General features: G+C 36.7%; 2 protein-coding genes across 2 annotated transcripts in view; one reads left to right on the top strand and one right to left on the bottom strand.

The window, feature by feature from the left end:
• Positions 1-1,302: 1,302 nt before the first annotated feature.
• On the top strand, positions 1,303-6,750 carry LOC107591253 (kelch-like protein 40b). The gene is made up of 6 exons (XM_016280367.1): positions 1,303-2,433; positions 3,811-3,971; positions 4,157-4,264; positions 4,383-4,568; positions 4,717-4,866; positions 6,279-6,750. The coding sequence occupies exons 1-6, from the start codon at positions 1,303-1,305 to the stop codon at positions 6,388-6,390; spliced, it is 1,848 nt and encodes a 615-aa protein (XP_016135853.1). The 3' UTR covers positions 6,391-6,750.
• Positions 6,751-10,440: 3,690 nt separating this feature from the next.
• The window catches only part of LOC107591250 (zinc finger and BTB domain-containing protein 47-like), a 19,565-nt gene continuing 5,128 nt past the window's right edge, over positions 10,441-24,877 (bottom strand). Inside the window, exons 2-6 of the mRNA XM_016280362.1 lie at positions 16,658-17,895; positions 14,875-15,022; positions 13,006-13,121; positions 12,473-12,617; positions 10,441-11,735 (exon numbers count right to left, since the gene is read on the bottom strand). Coding sequence (XP_016135848.1) covers positions 11,332-11,735; positions 12,473-12,617; positions 13,006-13,121; positions 14,875-15,022; positions 16,658-17,833 — 1,989 coding nt within the window. The 5' untranslated portion in view covers positions 17,834-17,895 and the 3' untranslated portion in view covers positions 10,441-11,331. The remainder of the gene's footprint in view (positions 11,736-12,472; positions 12,618-13,005; positions 13,122-14,874; positions 15,023-16,657; positions 17,896-24,877) is intronic.

Genomic DNA, 24,877 nt, shown 5'->3' with positions numbered 1-24,877 from the left:
GAATCTTTTTAGTGACCCTATTTATTCAAAAAAATTTAAACTTTGCAATTGTGCATAAAAACTTGGTATAATTTTTGCATTGGTTTGAACTAAAACGGCAGACAGGCTAAATTAAAATATAAATCCATTTTCTGCCAGTAGGTGGCGCTTACTGAACAGCATAGGGCTGTTTCCCCGGTAACCGCTGTAAACAAAACAGCCTGCATATAAACACTGCTATATTTTAGGCAGTATACTGGGGTAAGATGAATAGAAAAGGCCATAGAAACTCTTCTGAAGGCACTTGGTTTCCTTCAGAGATACATTCATATAATTTATTCATACTTTAATTAATATAATTTTCATCAGCGGTTGTAAAACGTTCCACTTCCTTCATGTTTTCAAGCAAAACAAATGTTGCTAGTTGCGTGAGACTGTTGCTAACTTTGCTTAGGCTAATGCTGGACAGTATTTACATTAGTTCAAATCATATTGCTTTGTAATTTATTATGTTACAAAATGCAGTTCAGCCAGTATATTCAAATATCAGCTTAATTTATGGACCTTGTGCGTCAGACTCAGAAAAACAGGTGCGCAGCCATCTTTAGAGTTGTTTTCGAACTTTCGTTTTTGAGGTCGCTTACTGTAGAGTTCACGAAAGTTATCATGTGCCATTGTAATGAACGAAGCGGATGTCATAACAAATGTCAGTAGATGGGGAAGATTTTAAAACGAGCGGTTCATTGGTAAATTCATAAGACCTTACCTTCACGCTTTGGAAATACAAAAGGAAGAAAGAAGAGTATGAGCACAGAGCTCAAAAGGGGCGGGGCTACATAGAAGAACTAGCACAATGCTTTGTAATATTTATTTTATTTGGTTGCACTTTATTTTAAGATGACCGTTACATTGTAATGTAACAAGGTATGGAATTAAGTATTTTAAACAATATTACAAGATAATAATCTGTTATGAAATGTCTTTTTAATCAATAATATAGTCTGTGATCTCATTCAGAAGGCCAGCGTTTCTTCTGACTACTGTCTCGCATGGGGAAGTGTGTCAGCTGTTGCACAGGGCAGGGGGTTGTGTTTCACATGTAAGAGTATGGATTCCACATCTTTGTGAAGGACCTATAAATAGCCCCCAGTTGGAGTTTGGTTGAAATATTGGGACAGCTGATGAAGCCTGAAGTCCCGACAGCAAAGCGGAACTGATTCAGTCCTGCCTCTTCTTTTTCAGGCAGTAACAGAAGTTTGGTACAGAGACTGCTGGACTAGCCATTGACTTCATTGTGACCCTCAGGGATACTGCACGATCAATATGGCTCTACCCATAGATCCCATGGAGGAGCCGCGGATGTATCAGCAAACCCTGCTGCAGGATGGTCTATACGATCTTCTGGAGAGCGATATGATGGTTGATTGTGTGTTGAAGATCAAAGACAAAGAGTTTCCCTGCCACCGGTTGGTCCTGGCTGCTTGCAGCTCGTACTTCAGAGCTTTCTTTAAGTCAGGTGTGGAGGAGAGTAAACAGAAAGAGATTGTATTGGAGGATGTGGAGCCTGGAGTCATGGGGATGATCTTGAAGTACCTCTACACCTCAAACATCAATGTGACGGAGCAAAACGTACAAGACATCTTCGCTCTGGCCAACATGCTTCAGATCCCCTCGATTTTCACCATATGTGTCTCGTTCCTGCAAAAGAGACTGAGTTTGAGCAACTGTTTGGCGATTTTTCGACTAGGCCTGATGTTGGATTGTCCTCGTCTGGCCATATCGGCGAGGAACTTAGCTTGTGAACGCTTCCAGTTAATTGCTCGGGATGAAGAATTCCTGCAGCTGACTCCAAGTGAACTGGCAGCCATTATCGCATCGGACTCTTTGAATGTAGAAACGGAGCAAGATGTTTTTGAGGCTTTGATCAAGTGGATTGGACATGACCAAGAGAAGAGACTGGAGGACCTACCGGGTCTGTTGGATTGTGTCAGATTACGTTTGGTTCCCGAGGACTACTTCACCAAAAATGTGGAGAAACATGAATGGTTGAGCTCAAACCCAGAGATCACCAAGAAACTGCAACTGGTCAAAGACGCCCATGCTGGGAAGCTTCCTGAAGTCAAGAAGAACAAAAGCAAAAAGAGTGCTGGTCAGGAAGGAAAGAAGGAGGGAGATGAAGAGCAGGAAGAAGAGCAGGAGGAGTTACTTCCAGGATTCTTGAATGACAATCTGCGGTTTGGGATGTTCTTGAGAGACTTGATCTTCTTGATAAATGACACTGCATCGGTAGCTTATGACCCAACGGGAAATGATTGTTATGTGGCGTCACTCTCTACCCAAATTCCCAAAAACCACTGCAGTCTGGTCACAAAGGAAAATCAGATATTTGTGGCAGGTGGACTCTTTTTTGATGAGCAGAGCAAAGACGAACAGATCTATTCATACTTTTTGCAGGTAAAGGACTACTTTATTACTTTACTTGCTTTTCATTCATTATTTTCTCAGAGTCATTAATTCTGCACATTGGGATGTTTATGCAGTGTACATAAATTATAGACAATGTGTTTTTGTCTCTACCCAGCTATATTTACCTATTAGATACAGAGTCTGGGCAGGATATTTGGATGGATTGTTGAAAAACCAAGATATTTAGCATAGTTTTAGCAATGTTTCTAGAATGATAATAATCTGTGCCCAAAGAAATAACCAAACTTGAACTATACCGTAACGCTAAGGAAACTTTTTGCATTTGTTGGGGATGACTTGGCATATTTTCTGTGAAACTGAAAGCACAGGGAAGACATTTCTTTTTTGTGTGAAGTTCAGAATGAATCATCAAATTTTTTTTTTTACATTTTGTTTTCCCAGTATTTTATAGACAATGTTTTAAATTGAATGCTTTATTTTTCATTTGAAGTATTCTAAAAGTTTATGTAGTCAGTGTTTAAGAATACAATAACATAGAACCATTTCACGAGTTTGGCTGCCCATCCAGTCTTAATAGTTATTAGTAAACAAGCTTGGCTTGCTGTCCTCAACAGAGGTTCGAACCCGAGGCTCGGGTTGAGCTGCTAGTTTGATTCCCCTATTGTGGTACTACATAAAGGGAGAATAACAGAAATAGAGGTGGAGATGGTGAGGTGGAGGGATGCCGGAATAATTGTCAATAATTGGCAATAACTGCTGCTTATTAGGCTCATAATGATGACTGACAGGAAACTAATGATTAGGCTCCTCCTGAAAACCTACGTTTGGAACTTCATATAATGGAATAGACAGTACCATCTCAGAACATTCTGGGAAGGTTAATTTATGGTTCTAAAATAATAAAAGCAACCATTAGAAAACATTATCTATAAGTTCTTAGCAGGTTATCACACAAAACACCCTCCCTTTAAATTATCAGCAAATGCTCATGTAGACTGTACCATATAACACAGTGGATGATATATTGTCATTATGTTTGAAAGTTTGACCCTGCAACATCAGACTGGATGGGCATGCCCCCCATACCCTCTCCCCGCCTGGGACGGCGCAATAACTGCTGCTTATTAGGCTCATAATGATGACTGACAGGAAACTAATGATTAGGCTCCTCCTGAAAACCTACGTTTGGAACTTCATATAATGGAATAGACAGTACCATCTCAGAACATTCTGGGAAGGTTAATTTATGGTTCTAAAATAATAAAAGCAACCATTAGAAAACATTATCTATAAGTTCTTAGCAGGTTATCACACAAAACACCCTCCCTTTAAATTATCAGCAAATGCTCATGTAGACTGTACCATATAACACAGTGGATGATATATTGTCATTATGTTTGAAAGTTTGACCCTGCAACATCAGACTGGATGGGCATGCCCCCCATACCCTCTCCCCGCTTCCTGTTTGGCATGGGAGAGGCAGAAAACTTCATCTTTGTTATTGGAGGGAAAGAAATGAAGGAAGGAGAACGCATTCTGGATACAGTCATGGTTTATGACAGACAGTAAGTATGTTTACAGATGCCATGTTATATTTTATATATATTATATTTATATTTTAATTCAGTGCTTTACTTGCCATTTCTTCTGTAATTATTTGTGAAATTTACTAGCAATTTCTTGACTAGTGAAAATAGTTTCTGCACTAATTTTTTTTCACTGTGTACTTAAATAACCCTGCTTTTTTAAGGTATCTTAAATGGGCTGAGTCAGATCCTCTTCCCTACCCAGTATATGGCCATGGAGTAGTGTCTCATAATGAAATGATCTATGTAATTGGAGGAAAGGGAGAGAACAAGTATGTTTAATAAGCTATTTCTACATTTTGTGTTGGAATGTGCATTCAATGTTATAGTCAGTAAAAAAAGGCTGTCACTGTTTCTCACATTTATACACATATTTGTCTTAATTTGTAGAGAGTGTTTGAATAGAGTGTGTGTGTATGACACTAAAAAGCGTCAGTGGAAGGACCTGGCTCCATTAAATACTGCACGCTCACTCTTTGGGGTCACAATTCACAAAAACAAAATCTACGTGGCAGCTGGTGTGACTGACACCGGCCTCACAGGCAACGCTGAGGTCTATGACATCAAAACCAACAAGTAAGTGTGGCCACATACAGTATATGCTAAACAACATGCAGCATTATCTAAGGTTTATGGTATGCATTTACTTGTGGGACAAACCTATTATTAATTGCATTAGCTTGCAATAAACAATTATTTAACCCCATCACTCTCTATCTTCTAGGTGGTCAGAGTCTGTGGAGTTTCCCCAGGACCGCAGTTCACTTAGCTTGGTCACTGTGGGTGGAGTCCTCTATGCTACAGGTGGATTTGCCATGTTCCCCAAAGAGGATGGCGATGATCTCATGCCACAGATGATGAACGACATCTGGAGGTGAGGCGTCCATTCACTACACCAATCAGTCTTTAAGTGGAACTATGCAAAGGGAAGCATCCACTTAGTAATTGATCAATCAAAGTAATAGTTCATCCAAAAATTTATATTTACTGAAAATGTACTTATCTTCAGACCATCCGAGATGTATATTGTTTATTCTTTGGAACATTACATTTAGCATTACATTGCTTGCTCACCGATGGATCCTCTGCAGTCAATGGGTGCCATCAGAATGAGTGTCCAAACAGCTAATAAAAACATCATACTAATCCACACAACTTCATTCCATCAATTAAGATCTTGTGAAGCGAAAAGTTGCATGATTGTAAGAAACAAATCCATCATTAAAGGGGTCATATGATGCAAAGTTTTCAAGTTTTCCTTTCTCTTTGGAGTGTTACAAGCTCTTGGTGCATAAAGAAGATCTGTAAAGTTGCAAAGACTAAAGTCTCAAATCCAAAGAGATATTCTTTATAAAAGTTAAGAGTCAACTACACCTACCACATGTCTACATCACTATGTGAAAATATTAGCATAATGCCGCCCAAATGTGCACGCAAAGAAAGAAGGCGTGGTTTCAGGAACAGCAGTTGTGTTGAAGCAGCATGTCAGGGAGACGCTGTGTATTTCAGTGCGAAAGCAAAAGCACTTTATTTGGCCTTCCGGAAGTAGATGCAATTAGGAATCATTGGTTAAGATTTATTTACAACAGAACAGCACAACCCCAAATGTTCGAATTTGTGCACGCATTTTATGGAACTGCGCTTGTCAAAGGAGGGGGCTTTGTTGAAAACGACGTGTTTGAGAGAGGCGGGAAATAGAGGACCTAAAATAATGTACAGTATTTGAAAAATAATGTGTTTTTTTGAACATTAAAGCATGTCAACATATTCTGTTACACCAAATAATGATCTTTAAAATAGCATCATATGACCCCTTTAAGACATTTTTTACTTCAAAAATGCAAATAGCTTTCGGCTAAAATCCAAAAAGCAATATTATCTGAATCAGGAGAGTAATGTGCATGGATCAAGCACTGTTTACAAGCAAAAACAGTCCAAAACAGATCTAAACACTTAAAAAACTTCTAAAGTGACTTTTTACAGGAGGAAATGTTATTATGGATTGTGGACTTTTGGCCAGAAGTGGTGATGTGTGAATTACTTGTGATGTTTTTATCAGCTGTTTGAACTCTCATTCTGACGGCACCCATTCACTACAGAGGATCCACTGGTGAGCAAAAATCTATATCTTGGATGGCATGAGGGTCATTAAATCAATCAATAAATTAAAAATAAATCTCAACATCAGTCCTTAACTGAAATGATACCGATATATTGTGAATCTGACCACATATATGTGATTACCACAATTCAAATGTACATAAATAGGTTAATGTTTGTTCACAGGTATGATGAGGGCGAGAGGAAATGGAACGGCATACTGAGAGAGATTCAATATGCATCTGGTGCAACAGTTCTGGGAGTTCGTCTTAACACTCTTCGGCTCACTAAAATGTGAGACCACACCAGTGAAGTACAAACTCTCTGCTGATTTTGAATCAGATATTATAGTGTGGGACAAAGTGAAACCAAGTCTGAACCAGCACGAAACATAAGAGGACAGAACATCTGTTCTCAAACTCATTCCATGAAAGTGATCAATTTGATATTCAACACACTTTAAGATTTGGAACGGTGAGAACATGCACAGATATTAGGCTGTGGAAATGCTGTTTCTGAACAATTTTATTATGGACAGAGCGTCTTGTGTCATGTGTACTTTTTAAAATGTATTGTTAATGTGACATTTCTGTTGTTCTGAGTGAGAGAAACCTCCCAAAGTAAAGTAAAAACACAAATGCTTGGTGTCACGTTTCATTTAGTTCACTATTGAAATTATTTTATTTTGTTTTATTACAGACAATAAATACTACCCAGTACAATAAATGACATAAAATACAGCCTCATTTTATTAGCACCGCTAGACTCTAGTCCTTGTATTGTTTAGTATCCTGCTGACAGAACCAGCATGAATGCCAAATGCATGTACACAAACTTAACTAAGACATATAGAATTAAATCGTAGGAACAGTCACACTCATGATTGGTTTAATACATTGAAAGTATGGGTAAGTTTAAGTATTACATGTTATGTACGTGTTTAGAAAATTTTTTTTTTGAATTTGGTTTCAAAATGTCTTTTCAGGATTGTGAGTGGTTTCTTTAAAATCTTAAAGACAATAAGAAAAACTACCCAAACTCTGAAGTGCAAATCATCTTTCACTATCACTTATTATTTATTACAAAGGATAGCACACACCAGAACAAACTGAAATAACAGACAAATCCTTCTTAATATAAATCTTACTTTCTTTCCAAAATCACTTAAATATACACATTTAAAAACAACAAAAAAACAAGAAGGCCACAAACATCCCAAATCTTTCTCAATAAGCAGCAACCTAGGAATACATGCTAATAAAGTATGCAAAATACAAAAAATAAGTTTTACAGACGTCCACCTTTTACTTTCCCTCACAACATGTAAGAGAAACATGTTCTTTCAGATGCACAAAATCAAATCATTCAGCTCTTCAATGGCCTTTTACTTACTACCATATTTTCAGAGATGGAGGTTTATTTACCTCTGTGCAATTTCACTTCACATAAAATATAAGACTTTAACAAAGAAAGAAAGCAAGAGAAATTAAGAAAAAAATGGGCATAACAAAAAGCCTTCAGCAGTATGTTTTTTTAACAAAACTTGTGTTGTACCACAATTTTAATATTTAAATAAAGTGAACACAAAAATGAAGTAAAAAAGGAATTCTGTGGTAACTCAACTTGTGATAAGACCATTATGCATCTTAGAAAATGCTTTGGGGGAAGTTTTTAATATTTAAAAATATATCGAAAAGAAAATCAGATGAAATGTGTTTAAATATATTAACAGGGCCTTTAAAAAACATGCATCCTCAGTGTTTTAGTATAAGGTGCAATATGACACTGAAAAACATGTAAAGAACACCAACAACAGGGTTCGATCCGTGGCAAAACCACAAAAAGGCTTGAACAATCATCATCTGGCAGAACATTATTGCAGGATTTCTACCAAATACAAAAAGTTCTCCTGGTGATGGTCTCTCTCTCTGCTCAGTTCACCATTAACTTCAATCAGGCCACCGTAATTTCATTCTACACATTCATGATCATGGCAACTCTATTCCATTACACACTCAAGGCAGGTTTGTTAGTGCCTCTACATTGAGCTGGTTATGACCGACAAACTGACTTTTAGTTACAGAGATGAACATATCGATCAATGCAGAATACAGACAATTACTGTGGGTCTTATTGCTTAAAAAATTACTGTTATGTCAGTTCAATCAGCTCTACTTTTTAATAATGATTCTAGAACTTCCACAATTACATTCCAACCTTAAAGGGATACTGTAGCCAAAAATGAAAATTTGCTCATCATTTACTTATGCAGCAACTTGAACATTCTGCTATTAATTATGGAAGCCTGTTTCCACCACAGAATAAAAGGATAAAAAAGGTTATTGCTTTTTAACTGCTTTTTATTCCATGGCAGAAATGCGTTTCCATAATTAATAGCAGTTTGTGAAGAAATAAATTAATATGAGTTTCATTCATCAATATGAGATAAGTAAATGGTAACAGAATTTACATTTTGGTGAACTATCCCTTTAATTGACTATTCTACCGGGACTTTCAAAAACTTCTTAAAGAAACACATACCATTTAAAAACACTTGCCATAACCTGCATTAAACTGAGTTTTCTTAACCCAGGAACATGACTGATGTACTGAGAACAATGTAAGGTAAGATTGAAGATGTAAGGTCAAATTTAGAGCTTATTCCTCATATATAAGCTTATTTCCATCTTGCAAGTTCTTTCATGAATGCTGACATCCACATCTCATCACATTCATTTGACTCTATAAAGAATGTAAACAAAGAAAACTGATTAAACAAAAACTGACAGGAAACATATAATTTATTTACAGACTATGTATATTTATACATATATATATATATATATATGTGTGTGTGTGTGTGGGTGTGTGTGTATATATATATATATATATATATTTAAATATATATATATATATTGGATAATACAGTACCTATTATAGTACTACATTTGACTGCTCCTAGAGTTGTTAGAGAGTTTTCTTGAACTATATTTTGCCTATATAATCCTCTGACACTGGGTAAGGATTTTTTTTCTTTTCTTACAAATTTTCTATAAACACTTTTTATATTCTATGTGGCCTCTTAACAGGACCATCTTACAGTGTACATGAGTCCCAAAAGGCCAGTCTAATAGTTTGCTACATAATTACATTTTAGGGCACAAAACAAAAACATGATTTTCATAATTTCGCTAATCAATTTTCCACAAGTAACCATTTTCCACAAGTTATGTCTGTCATTCAAACCCATCATAAAATAGTGTAAAGTGGAAAAAATAAGTGAAAGCATTAATGATTACTGATAAATTGATGTAAAAAAAAAAAAAGCTGATAAACCTGCTCGATGTACTAAAAAGCATTTCAGACATTCAACACAAAAATATTTTTTAACCAAACACACCCTGGTGTTCATCCAGAATTGATATAGCCTCTGTGCAAATAAAAAACACTCCTTTTCACACTCATTTCTTCACAAGTGGTTTAGGCCTTTCAGATTTTGCCATTACACATATGGCCAACACTGAGAGTAAAGTGCTCTGGACATTTTAAAATAATACAGAGAGAATGAAAAAAAAAAAGTGAAACATCCTTTGGGATTTTCTGAAAATAATAAGTTTCTTTAAAAAGCAGTTCACAAAAAAATTTTTAATTTGCAAAACATTTATACAGCCACAGGCCATCCAGGAAGCAAATGAGTTTGTTTCTTCATCTGAACAGATTTGAAGAAATTTTGCATTTCGTCCCTCGCTCACCAGTGGATCCTCTGCAGTGAATGGGTGCTGACAGAATGAGACTTCAATCAGCTGATAAAAATGTATTGTAAAGCGAAAAGCTGCATATTTGTAAGAAAAAAAAATTTATCAAGAGATTTTTTAACTTCAAATAGTTTTTGTCTGGCTAAAATATGAGTCCTCTATGCTTAATATTAATGTCTCCAGCAAAAACGCCATCTCACCTGAATCAGGAGAGAAATATGCACAGATTAAGTTAAAACAGTCCAAAAGAGGTCTAAACAAATATGTTGTTGGATTTAGTGTGTGAGGACAACAGGGAATGGACCTTTTCACTGGGGGAAGTATTATTATGGACTGGTATTTTGGCCAGAAGCAACAATTTAAAAGTTAAAAAGCTTTAATGATGGATTTCTTTTTTACAAACACACAGTTTTCACTTCAGAGGGCGTTAACTAATGGACTGCAATCATGTGGATTACTTGTGGATTACTGTGATATTTTTAACCAGCTGTTTGGATTGATGGCACCCATTTACTGCAGAGAACCCACTGGTGAGCAAGTGATGTAAAGCTAAATTTCTCCAAAACCAAATCATCTACATTTTGGATGGCCTGACTGAGAGTAAATTCTCAGCAAATTTAAATTTTTGGGTGAAGTACTCCTTTAAGCAAGCATCAAACATTGATTACTCTCAAGTGTCTCTGCTACATATAACCTTTGACACAAACCATTTGTCCCACCTGTGCCCTGCACAGACGCATCAAAAAACAAACCTCTGCAAACATGCAGAAGAACAAAGGTGGCAAAACTTTAAACTTTCAGGATACGAAGAAGACAGGACGATATAAATACATCTACGATTAAAAATAAGGTGCTGGAGTGATTATACATTTCATATTCAGTAAGAACATATAAGCTATCAGGATTTGGTTACTGCAATACATCTGGATTTGGTTATGGCAGAGGGACACAGCTGCTACATGTTTATTGGATGAAGAGCTGCTCCGAAACTACGCAATGCTCATATCCCACAGCGCCCTCTGCTGTGAGTTCAGTGCGTCTCTATATTTCATACGGCAGCTAATGAGAACCTCAACCTGTTAGACTAAACTGGCAAAGCGTTAAAGTCTATGGCAAGAGCATGTGAAATGCAGAAATGCGATACTAAATGCTAATCCTGTAGCTCACAAAAAATGCATTAAACAACAACAAAAATAATGAGAACATTTGTTTTCTTTCTGTAATACGAGGAGCTTATTTGAACAGTATATAAAATATCTCTATGAGATTAAGATAAGTGAAAATTTGCACAGTTTGAAAGGAATATTCAGTGTCACACACTGTTCAAACACCCGCTGGAAGTCTTAGACCTCACTCGGCATGTTTGGAAACTCCTATGAGAGTGATTCACATTGGATGTGAATCAAAAAGCTCATGGGGAGCTACTGCTAGCTTTGGGTGTCAGACAAGAAACAATCCAAATAACTTCAACCTTATATTCAAAACTAGTTGTTACCGGAGTTAACCCTTTCAGTGGAAAACAGGCCCGGGGGAGATGGAAGACCTACAATAGAGTGAACGAAGGGTAATGAGAGCGACTTGACCTGGTGGAGACTAGACGCCTCACCGGGAGGGGTTACAGGGTGGCTGGGTAACTGATTGGCCGGCGTGTCCATATCAGTTGACGTAGGGTCCAAGTCCACAAGGTTGGTGGAATCAGATACCATGGGGTTGCTGACCTGGAAGCACTTTTCCTTGTGGGCTTTAAGCATGTTGGAGAAGCGGAAACGTTGTCCGCAGACGCCACACGGGTACGGCTTCTCGCCAGTGTGAGTGCGGCGGTGCCGTTTCATGTTGGGCCGGCTCGTGAAGCTCTTTCCACAGATCTCACAGATATATGGTTTCTCTCCTGGAACAGACAGACAGATGGAAGAACTTGGATTGAGAATATATTAATTATATTTATTTGCTTTTTTTAAATGGTTAGTTCACCCAAAAACAAAAATTCTGTCATTAATCACTCACCCTCATGTCGTTTCAAACCTGTAAGACTCTTCATCTGTATTCATCTTCAGAACACAAATTAAGATAATTTTAATGAAATCTGAAAGCTTTCTGACCCTGCATAGACAGCAATGCAACTGACACATTCAAGGCCCAGAAAGGTTGTAAAGACATCGTTAAAATAGTCCATGTGGCATCAGTGGTTCAACTGTAATGTTGAATGTGTCAGTTGCACTGTTGTTTATACAGAGTCAGAAAGCTCTCAGATCTCATCAAAAATATCTTCATTTGTGTTCCGAAGATGAATGAAGGTCTTACAGGTTTGGCACGTTTGGAGTAATTAATGACAGAATTTTCACTTTTGGGTGAACTATCCCTTTAAACATTTTTATTTTTTTAATGATACACGATTAGTAGAAAAAATATTTAATTATTTATCATGATTAATTATTAGTATTTATTAATTATTATAATAATATTATATTAGATTTATTAAAAAATAATTAAATATGAACTACAAGTAAATAATATTATAATAATAAATATTTATTATATTTATATGAATTTATTATTATATCCTTTTTTTAATAATAAAAATAGTCATATTTTGATTATGATGGGCACCAAAGTAGTGATTCTCACCAGTGTGGGTCTTCATGTGTTCATCGAAGTACTGCTTCATGTTGAAGTCTTTCCCACACCACTGGCACATGAACTGCTTGTGTCCGATATGGATGCTCATATGTGACCTCAGCTGGTATTTGTACTGGAATCTTTCACTGCAGTTCTACAACATGAGCAACAGCATCAGATAAAGTAGATTATAATTTACATCTGTGTTCCTCTGCCAAGTCTTGGTACTAAATCGAATTGAATTTGGCATAACAACATTTCAACAAGTTAGAAATGATAAAACAATAAATGTTAGACAATTTTGGTCACTTTCTAGTCAAATGTTAGTGAAACATGTTCAAAAATATGGGCACAGGAAGATTTTTTTTTTCAAATAAATTATTTTTACTCAGCAAGAATGCATTAAATTGATTGACAGTAAAGTCATTTATAATGTTACAAACGATATCCATTTCAAATAATGTTGTTCTAATCTAGAAGATAAAAATGCAATACCTGAATCTCTCAGGCCTACGACTGATAATCCGCATGACTGAACTCACCTCACACTTGAAGGGCTTTTCTCCAGAGTGCTGAAGAGAGTGCACTTTAAGAGACATGCTGCGTTTGAAGGATTTCCCACACGTTTCACAAGTGAACGGCATGTCCTTAGTGTGAGCTGCGAGAAAATAAACAAAATTCATGTTTTAAAAATTACATCATATTGTTTGCCTCAGAAGGCTTTCATAGTAACAATTAAGTGATAATGAAATGTATTAAAACTTCATTTTAATCACATGCCTCAGTGTTCATTTTAAGGATAGCAAGAGTGTTAGCTTGACACGGTTTAGTGTATAATACATTATTGCTGCACATACTCAGTTGTCAGAGTCAGATGAGTTAGTGTAACTTGTTGCCCTGCGGACAACTGAGTGGGTTCTGGTATAAGGAAGCACTTCTAGATAAGATATTTCCTCTCTGCTCTCAGGGCAGATTAAACAATACAGACTCTGTCCTCGGCTCAGTCTGTTCTGGATGGTAAAGCAAGGTCACAGCGGCTCTTTTCCACTTCTCAAAACAGAGCTGGGTATTTCACTATTGTGTTGGACCAAGCTCTGGGAAGATCAAGCTTCAGGAGATGAAAGTACCATACAGTATGAGGGCCAGGGTGCGCTGTATTACATCTGCCTGAAGGTTAATTTACACAACAATATGTCTTTGTGCATATGACAGAGCTGCTGTATTTTGCAGCATTTTGATGTTAAAAGTGGATCCATGAGTTAATTTGTTAATGTAATGCACAATGTGGATGAAGATAAAGTTTAAAGGTGTGGCCTGTTGCCTGCAAAGGAGAGGATTGAGTTGAGACAGTTCATTCATAAGGGTTTTGTGAACTAGATAAACTCATTCATTGTAAAGATCTGACTAAAAAGAGTGATTCATTCAGTGAATGTAATTCTCTTCCTCACATAAATCTATGTAAGCCATTTTTGTCATTTAAAATCTTAAAGTAATAATTAATCCAAAAGTAAAAATGTACCTTTAGGCCATCCAAAATGTAGACGAGTTTGTTTCTTCATCAGAACAGATTTGGAGAAATTTAGTATTGCCTCATTTGTTCACCAATGGATCCTCTGAAGTGAATGGGTGCCATCAGAATGAGAGTCCAAAAAAACAGCTGATAAAAACATCACAATAATCCACATGAATCCAGCCCATCAATTAACAACTTGTGAAGTGAAAACCTGTGTGTTTGTAATAAACAAATCCATCTTTAAATTGTTTTGACTTTAAACTGTTGTTTTGGCCAAAGTCCACAAGTCCATAATTAATAATAACGCTTCCTCCAGTGAAAAAGTCCCCTGTTTTCCTCTTGCATCAACATCCACCAACATATTTGTTTAGAAATTTTGAGACTGTTTGTGCTTGTAAACATTGCTTGATCTGTGCATATGTCTCTCTTGATTCAGAAGAGAAGATTTTCTCACTGGAAAAAGCAATATTATGGTTTGAAGTAAAAAAATATATCTTAATATTGAATTTATTACAAACATGCACCTTTTTGTTTCATATAATTTTAATTGACGGACTTTAGTCGTGTGGATTACTTGTGGATTATTATGATGTTTTTGACGGCACCCATTCACTGGTCCATTGGTGAGCAAGTGATGTAAGGCTAAATTTATGCAAATCTGTTCTGATGAAGAAACAAACTTATCTACATGTTGGATGACCTGAGGGTGAGTACATTTTCAGCAAAATTTTCATTTTGGGGTGAACTATTCCTTTAATCACTTTCATGACACTGAAAAAGAATGTCTAGAATATTCTTTAAAAAAAAATCCCTTTTTGTGTTACTTCGAGGAGCAAGCCATACATGTTTGGAAAGACATAAAAGTGAGTAAATAATGACAACGTGACCCAGTACTCACCAACCATGTGTTTCCGGACATGTGCCATGGTGTAGAACTTCTTTTCACAGATTTCACAAGAGAACTTCTTCTCAGCATATCCGTGGACAATCTTGTTGTGTTCGTGTAAAGACCACAGCTTCTTAAAGGCTTTTCCACAAGTCACGCACTACAAAGATCAGAGGATCCGATTGAACGGCATTAGACTACACTGCTCTCCCTTTGGGGTCAATGGAAAACACAACAGGATTTTATCATTCTGAGAGAGTACTGAGAAATGCGTAAGCTAAATAAAGAATGAATATTGCAAAGGGCACCTCTAACTTAAAATTCATTTATATCAAATTAAGCACAACAGCACAATTGCCTTAATTACACTGAATTCCCTGTAAGTGCTTTATACAGCAGAGACAAATGAGTGTTGGATGGTTTAGACCTAGTTGGAGTTGGAGGTGGAAATGGAAATGGCCTGGCAGACCTGCTGTTCTCCACACCCTAATACAGTTTGTGCCTATATATCATCCCAAATCTCTGGTCTATCATTCTGCTCTGCAATATGCACTCATAGCAGAATACCAGAAGAGAATACACATAATCCAACTTTAAACATGGCAAAACGTGCTTTAAGAAGCTAAAGGTCTATACTATTTTTATAAGATGAAAACCGGTGCCCCGACAAATCGACAAGTTTATTATTATTTTCATATTCTGACCACTAACCTATGCATTTTTAAATCTAAAATAATACAATTTTGTCTAAATTAAATAAAAATAAATGAAAATGAATCATTTTAAAGACTACAGCTGAATTTGGATTCAATTTAAAATATGCTAAAAATTACATTTAACAGTGTTTTTTAAGATTAATATGAAGTGAACATTAGATGATGGTCTACAGCTACAAAGAGAGGAAATGGCAAATGAAACATCCAATATTTACAAATATATGCGATATTAACCAATGCTACTAAATTACAAAAATATATACAGTACTGTTCAAGTGTTTGTTGGCTGTGAGATTTTTTGATATTCTTCAGTTCAAAAGAACAGCGATTACCATATTTACAATATAAATATTTAATAACATTACAAATGTTCTTTTTGACAAATACAATGCATCCTGGCTGAATCAAAGGGTTTAAAAAAGCTGAATAGTATTAGTAATAAATATATATTCAATATTATTAGTTATAATTATATATTAATATTTTGAACCAGTTTTTATTTTTATTTATTTACATTTTATTTAAAAGTTTAGTAATTTTTTTGGTTTCTGTCATTTTTTTATATTGTTATATATAGTCTATATAGATTTTTTAAAATTCATTTTTAATTAAAATTCTTACATTTTAATTCTTTTTTTAAATAGTTTTATTGGCAACTAGCTGAAATTAGTTTTTAATATATTTTATTTAATTTCGGTTACATAATGGTTTTAATTGTAGTTTCAGTTTAATCTATCGATCTATAATAGCCTTGATTGGCATCAAAAGTATCATCTTATTGGTTCATTTCATTACAAATTATAACTTTGCAAATAATGAATGTCCCAGTTCTGTGGGCACAGATTTTGTGTGGGCCTACTTAAGAGATTTGTGTTTAATTTAGACTATTGTCACACTCCGTTTTGACAGCTGGGTCCAATTAAATTGTTGCTACCATCTGCTTTCCATGCATGTCTCTCTTTTTATTGTATAATTTTGAATCAATCACCAAGCAAACAAACCAATCCCTGACTTTGCTCCAAAGGCCTGTGTGAAATCAGCCTTATAGATTGACCTTGTGCTTGCAGACCAGTGTGTACCTGTATGTTTTTCTCACAGTTTGTCTGATGGTGTAGCAGCAACTCGCTCTCCAGTAAAAAGCGCTTGCCGCATTTATTGCAGATCTGCATGCGGTTGTGGGTGACGTTCATATGCTTCTCCAAGTACCAGCGGTTGTTAAAAATACGAGGGCACTTCTTGCAAGAAAAGTGCTGCTTTTCTTCCAGCTTCACCTTCTGCCCCAGACTCTCCCGCTCTTTACTCCTCTTCCTCTTCCTCCCCTCCCCTAGTGTAGAGTCAATTAGCGTCCGTCTCATGCCGATGGCGTCTGTTGGTATTCTCGTGGCACGCCGTCTTTCCACGCTAGTGCGCCCTGTTTCTGGAATGTCGAGATCATTCTCTTCTTCATCCTCATCGTCCTCGTCATTGCTGCAATTTTCCATCCCTTCCTTTCTGTGTTCATACTCTTCTTCTTCATCCTCACCAACATCTTCATTATCGTCTTGTTCCTTACCCTCCACCGCACTGGGAAGATTGGTGTGACGGTGAACGAGGAAGGATGAGGTACTTGAGGTGACGCCCTTGCCATCGGACCCTTTAGAAACATTCAAAGTCTGGTTATTGAGGTTGACCTCCACGATAATCTGCTCTCTGTTAAAGGAGACAGAACTATCCTGGGATCCCGCTTCATTTAGACCGGCTCCTCCCTCCATTGTGCATAAGCCCCGCCCTCCTCCGCTAGCCACTCCCCCTCCACTGTCATCTTTTTTGTAGAAGTGTTTGGCTTGAGGGCTGGAGTGGACGATAGATGAATGTGTCTGCGTAACTTCCCTACTGACCCCACTGTCAAGCAATGAGAATGTACCATTTCCTTGTTGTGTGTACATCTTCTCAAGCTCTTTCATCTTGTACATCTGATTGGACGAGGCAGTACCCTGCCCGTCTGTGTCTGCCATCTCATTGGACCCAAGTAGCTTGTGGCAGGAACTCATCTGGAGCACAATTGCCACTTGTAGGACTCCGAAGATGGAGATATGGATGATGTTGAGGATTTGGATACTTAGCAACTGAAAGGCCAGGTTTATGCAGTGCAGCGGTTGACTCTGGGAGAGGAGGGCCTGGAAGTAGGGGATGTGGTCACACAGCACGTCCTTGTGGGAGGAAACCAGCAAGAGGTCCACGTCGCACAAGTGAGGCTGGTAGAGATGCCTGTCCATTAAACGAGTAAAGTGCAGCACTGCATCCTCCAGCAGAAAGAACTCAGCAGCACTCCTCTCCACTGTGAGATAAGACAGGAGAAAATATGTATTCATTTTACTAATCATTAGCAAATTTACAAATTAACAGACTAATTATGTATATCCACTTTGAAAACAGAACAAGAATAAACATTTTAGCTGTTAACTAGATTTGCATTTCTACAATGAAGCACTTGCAAGGCTGTAAATGCAACAAGCAAAATTGTGTATGTTGCAATAATACGACATAACTATTTTAATGTGGTTTTATTTGCCCATTAACAGTCTGATTTACTGGACTGAACTCGTATATCTGATTCAATGGTTAATTTGTGTCACCACTACAAAACTGTCAATGTCATATTATTTATATACTATTATAATATTTATTAATATTTTGAATTAGTTTTATTTTTATATTTTCAGTTTTCATTTCAAAATTTTGTTTTAGTAATTTTGCTATGTGCTTTTGTCATTTTTATTTGATTTTTTTTTGCGCAAAGTTTTGTTTTTTATTTTTAAAGTAAGTTTGTCGATATTTAGATTTTATTTCAGTTTTATTTCAATTTATTTAAATATTTCAAATTATTAAAATTTTTAATAGCAATAACAACAATGGCTAATGTTCACTAAATCTTTAAGGTTTCACATAAGTAAAAATACAGGAAAATATGGCTGTTTATTATAATTGGTTATATTGGTAAATATAAGTATAAATGATTAAATTCCTTGTCTTCATTATTCAAAAACTATGGAAAATATGCTTGATTATTGTTAACTAGGTTGTTTAAACTACTGTTTTCTGTATTGTATTTGCTACATTAAACATTTTGTTTGTACTTGGTTTGATATTTGGTATCTACTTGTCAAAAATGTGGTTTGGTTTAAATTATGTTTCCTCCGATTTGAAATTATTCTTTAAAGCCATTTCAGAGCAATATATTGGTGTATATATAATTTATAGTTAAAAATAAGATAAAAATATATGTTTAGTTATAACACCACCCCTAGAAATAACTAATATTAACGTAACACTATAAAGGTTGACACAAACCATCAGAAAACGTAATAATACTTTTCTGCATAGACGTTTATTTTTTTCACAGCAGCCTTGAAAACAATATCAAACAATGCCCATCTGAGAGTGAGAAAAGCAGAAGCTACTGGAGCATGCCGCTATGCCCTCCCCTTCTGCTCCCAAGGTTGGCTTATTTTAGATCAGGAAGGACAAGGTTTCGATCTGGACAGCATCTCTTTAAAAACTCCAAAGAGGAAAAGGAATGGGACAGAGGGAGAGGCAGCAAGCGAAAAGAGAAAAGGACAAACCAAGTGAGAGGACAGAAAGAGAAGCATGTAAAAATCACATCGATATTCAGAGCTGTGCGTTAACCATTAACTTGCTGCTCCTGCATCATGTCTCTCTGAGTTATCATTATGCATAAGACAAAACACTGGCCAGTAAACAATTAAAGAGATTGGTTACGCTGACTTTTATGTGACTAACAACAAGCAGAATTAACAGTCTTACTTTTAATCTCCGTAAACAGGATAAGTTTCAGAAGCCAACTGATCTTGTTAAATATCACCCAAAATTACACAGAATTAACAGCATTTAAAACATAGTCATGTCCATCCTCATATGTACTCACTGTGACCATGCACAAATGTCTAAAATTATTCTGGAAAACTGCTGGCTGCATCAAACTGACATATATGTATTGCCTTTTGCAAGACAACACATTTTAAGAAAGCATTTAAACCTGGAAATATATTGTAATAATATCTATAAGATTAGATATGATTGACTGATGTAATTCCATATGCATGCTTTCTTCTGGAATATTTTGTGATGGTTTTTTTATATTCAGAGGTGGATTATCAATGTTCATTTATCCAAATGAACATTGCAGTTCATTTGGATAAATAAATACTTTAGTGCCACCAGGAATAATTGAAAAGCGATAAGGGGTTGTTTTTCCAAAACAATACCTAGTCAGCTGTATCAAATTCAAAACTGGCAACATGAAACATTTCTGAAAGACATTAAATTGGTTTGAGCGGTCACACAGCAGTTAGTGAGTGTGCACTTAGTGCATGTCGTCCTCTCTCTCTCCTCAAGAATTTTCTGTCACTCTACTACATCTGTGGAATAAAACAAGACACAATCCCCTAAAATAAACTGCTGTGAATATATATAAATGACAACAATATTGTCTTCAGTAGTTTCAAGCAATTTAGGCAAATATACAAACGGGAAGCACATTCATTTGCTCTCTCCGTTTGAAAATTGAGACTAGACGTAAAGATGAAATCTTGTTCACTGGCATCAATAAAAAAAAAAAGAGAGCATCAAAAGTCTTACTTTTGAACTTACTGCTGATCACAGACCAACCTATGATCGCACTCAACAGTCTCACAGTAGTTTGCCAGCTCACTAACACTCCTACAAGACCTTTGCCAAAACCTTGTTAAACAGACATGTTATTACCAGCAACATGGGTAGTGTAATGCTCCTCATTCTGGTTCATAAAGCTGAACTCATTGTAGCGCAGAAACTCGTACTGCTTTCACGTAATAAGAGGTGACTCAGGGCTGCTGGCTAGGCCGGCTGGTATGTACTTGGCCGAGGACGTTCACCACAGTGCCAGGCAGCAGAGAGCAGAGCGGTAGGGGAAGAGATCTACCCTCAGTTGACTTTCATTTTGCGGTCTTTACTGTACTGTTTACCACAACTCCCAAATAACTCCACTGTTTCTGCTGATAAGTCTTCAGAGAGATTTTAAATGCTCCTTTTTTTCCCCATTCAAAAATGGTGAGATGGAGAGCAAGAAAGACAATTCTGGAATTCTACTCAATGGCATTGTCAATGGACTTTCTTGTTTTCTCATCCAATTAAAACACATATCGCATAAGTAACTTTTTTAAAAGAAATTAATACATTTATTCAGTAAGTATGCATGAAATTGATCAAAAGTGTCAGTAAAGTCAATAATGTTACAAGGATTTATATTTCAAATAAATGCCAAGTTCTTTCATAAAACTGGTGCAGGCTGGGTTGTTAATGCAAACTGATTATATTCATAGCATTAAACTACTTGGCACAAGCTTATTGGTTCATGTTGTTTATGCAGCCAATGAGCTTACTGCTCTACATTTAAATGGCTGGTTAGCATCCACTAGAGCAGTTCAAAGTGCTCTGAAACCTTCACTGTCCCCAGCTCCACCTGTATAGATCTCCTATGGGTTATTATTAGGGCTGCTCCACTAATAGTCGACTAACCGTTAGTCGACCAGGAGAGGCTTGGCCGACCAAAATTTTATTAGTCGCAGAAAAAAAAATAGAATAGATGAATAAAAATCCACATTGGCCAAGTCCAAACATTCAAATGCTCGCATATCATTCATCGACCTCAAATATGGCTTATCATTTGAAATATGTAAGTAGCAACAACTTTATATGGGCGCTCAATCTAATGTTAACCTAGAAAAATGTGCGTTATTCATGTGTCTGTGTGGAGTGTGGAATCTGAACAGTAGTGCGTTCACTGCAGCACAGATGGAGGCGCCGGAGTGCTCACTTACTCCTAAAATACTCCCTCATTTTTGGTTATACAGATAAGGGTAATATATATTTAGAATATGTAAAGACTCTATGTTTATTTGTGTGTGCTCACAATAACAACAATATATTGCGCTTTTGTAAGATAATGAAAGCAAACAGGATGCGCTTTCTGCCGTCTCTGGAGCGCGATACTCAGAAAATCCGCGTATGCTTGCCTTACATACATAAAAATATATATCTATAGGGAGTGAAATGTCTACTTGCAAATAAACCAATTAAAATGGAAAACAGATATTCTCAGATTATGTCATTATGTCATCATTTGTACGAAACATGCTACCTGGTCTCATGGCAAAAATGTACCTGGGGGCACTTTTTCATGAGATGCGAAATATGTACCAATAAGTACATATCAGTGCAGTTTCCAAAAGAAATGAACACTAGAGGCAGTAAAACTGACACCTTTTATTCCTTTTCACACAAATTTACAGTTTCGATTAATAAAGCGTAATTTTCGCACAATTACTTGAAGAATATGACTTCAAAACTATTTTAATATGCTGAGAGATTGAAAACTGATGCTTTTGAATGTTAGCATCACACATATCTATCTTCATATCTATGGGTTTTCATAGACAGTAGGTTTGTTCAGTAGCTCACGGAGTACGGAGACGTACTTGAGAGGTGAGGAGCTCCGGTTCGAATCCCATGTAACTACGGTTCGACAAACCGGGTTTGGTGTAGGGCATATTTCCATCACGATAGAGCATTAACTTTTAGCAACAGTCCCAGAATATTTGAATTCTGAACCGCCGCAATACGTACCTGAAGCAACGTAATAAAAACACAGCAATACGTACCTATATCAACGTAATAAAAACGTGCCAGGGTTCACGTACTGAACCCATGTTTTAGCGCCACTCAGTGGACATTTATCTTTGAAACTGCGGCGAAACGTGCAGTAAGGTACGTAAAAACGGTGTTGCAAGGTAACTAATGCTTCAAATGACAATAACAATGCAGCCACTGTGAAGACCACTGACCAAACACTCAACAACTTTTGATGAATTGCTCACAATTTCAGCAACCCACCAAGATGTCATACTGCAATACAAACTCAACAAACCACAGCAACAAGCCACAGGAACTTTAAACGATACAGAATTAACTCATTATATTTGAAAACAAACAGTACTATTAATATTCTGATTCAAATTATTTAATGACAAAGTCATTTTTGACAAAAATAGCGTATCTGTGTCGGAAAAGACTGGTAACTTGACCCAAGCTAATCCAGCTAGCTTTTCTTTCTCTTGTTACCACAGACCTCAGAAAGTGAGGAGAGGAAGGCTGTTGCTGTCAGGCAGAAGACTGAAAGATGGAAATGCCAGCTCAGCGATCCTTTTCCCCCTTCAGCATTGTCCTAACAAGAGCTCAGGGTTGGAGGCTTGAGTGACACCCTCAAGAACCCAAACGGGCATCACGCCAGCCTCAATCTGCCAAAGACACGGCTAGGATGGAGCCTCAGAACGACTGTTCAACATTGATCTGAACAGACACTCACTAAAGCCTGAGTCAGCATAAAACTAGAGCAGACTTTACGGAAAATAAAGTCAGTAATAGAGAGGGACAATTTGAAAGTGATGTGAATATAGGATCCTATCTGAACTAGGGGAACATTGGTTTATGTTCTCTCTGCAAGGAGTACAAAAATACTGGAAAAAGTCATCAGTCACCAAGCAGACTCCCTATAGAACATAACTGACAAAAAAGCAACATACAAGCGGTTGATATGACTTAGATATGTGAGCTTTATGTGAGGAACAGACCTAAATTTAGGTCGTTCTTCACTAAAAATCGTCTCATACTTATAATTGAACACGATGTGCCATGTCTGAATATGCATAAGACATTCATCCTGATGTGCCAAATTTGAAGATGTTCAAATGTGAATATGATTAGTGCAACTTCTGGAGCTTTTATTATGTTTTATTGAAAAGGGCAGAGTGAACATCTTTCAAAACATTTCCTTTTTTGATATGCACAGTAATAACTGACTATATGACAATTTTATTTCTTTAACCCTGCCAGCAGAACACATCTTTAGCAACTGTGCATCCATGGCACAGAATAGTGACTCTTTTTAACCTACAACTAAACTTTGAGGCTGTTGCCCACTCTGTATTAATGAAAAACAAGCATTATCATGGGAATTTAATCAGGCTGCTATTAAAGAGACGAGAGACTAATCGCTGTCCTCCTGCCCTCTGGATTCCTCCACTTCCTGTGCTGCCAGCTCGAGGGGAAGTTTCACAGCGCTGTAAAATGCAGAGGCGCTGTTGTCTGGCACGGTTTCCTCATCAATCATACACAAATGCCAAGCAATGACTCGGCATCTGGAGTCCTTCTGCCCAAGACAATATGCACAATTAGAAATGACCTGCATTTCAATAGAGCACTAAAGAAAGCCTGGATCTGGTATTGGAAAGAAGTAACAGAAATGAGTAACAGAAGGTCTGTAAAAAAATAAGCTTAAAGTCACCATGAAATCAAAATCAAAAATTCTTATTTTTTAATGGAATACTGTAGTGTTTATTATAAATAATTTATCCGTGCACTTCATTATTATTATTTTTTTAATTCATGTGCCATCGTAATCTTTAATCAAAAACGTTAACCTCCCCTCCCCCTCAAAACGACTAATTTTCTCTTCCGGTCACGAGTGGAAGGGTGCAAGGGCGTAGCTAGTGACATGAGGGGTAAACACTGGGATAAACCACAGGGGGAAAAGCTGAAGCTGATGCTTCACTTTATAGCACTGACACCAGTCATGAGGGAGTACGTTACCCCTAAACATTGAAATGATATTACGACAACATTACTCTTAGGACATCGCAAACTAATTTTTTTCATGAATATGACTTAACCTGATGGAGGACGTGCTCAGTCATTCAGGCAGTCTCTCTCACTCTCTCTCTCTCGCGCGTGCACGCGCTGTTTAGGCATGTTTTGTGCCGTTGATCGTCGTCGTCATCCTTAATAAATAAAACATTGAATCCAGTGGAGAGAAATCCCCCACAACTAACTGCAAACTGGAATTCAGATCTGCCTCCATTTTGTTGGCAACGCCCCACCTTACGACGATCCAATCAATTCCCGAAGGACGAAATCAAGTCACGCCCTCTCATTTCAGATGCCGTTTCACTCAGATATACGTCACAGTAGAGAAGAAAAGACAATCGCAACTTCCTTTCATGCCGACTTTAAAACAACAAAATTCCAAAAATAATTCAAAGATTTTCCATTTGGCTATTAATGCCTCCATCAAGATTGATTAGAAAAAGATAAAATAAGTACTGACTAAAAATTTTAAATCAAATATCATCTTATCATATGTATATATATATATATATATATATATATATATATATATATATATATATATATATATATATATATAT

The sequence above is a fragment of the Sinocyclocheilus grahami genome, unplaced genomic scaffold (assembly GCF_001515645.1).
Source record: "Sinocyclocheilus grahami isolate Dianchi unplaced genomic scaffold, SAMN03320097.WGS_v1.1 scaffold139.1, whole genome shotgun sequence".
In the NCBI taxonomy this organism is placed as follows: Eukaryota; Metazoa; Chordata; class Actinopteri; order Cypriniformes; family Cyprinidae; genus Sinocyclocheilus; species Sinocyclocheilus grahami.
The sequence above is the reverse complement of the archived record's forward strand: the minus strand, read 5'-3'. Positions and strand labels throughout refer to the sequence as shown.

Excerpts from the sequence above, each read along its gene's own strand:
- LOC107591253 (XM_016280367.1), top strand. The coding sequence starts at position 1,303 with ATGGCTCTACCCATAGATCCCATGGAGGAGCCGCGGATGTATCAGCAA. Across the intron at positions 2,434-3,810 it reads TCTATTCATACTTTTTGCAG|TTTGACCCTGCAACATCAGA; the intron begins GTAAAGGACTAC and ends TATGTTTGAAAG. Across the intron at positions 4,867-6,278 it reads ATGATGAACGACATCTGGAG|GTATGATGAGGGCGAGAGGA; the intron begins GTGAGGCGTCCA and ends GTTTGTTCACAG.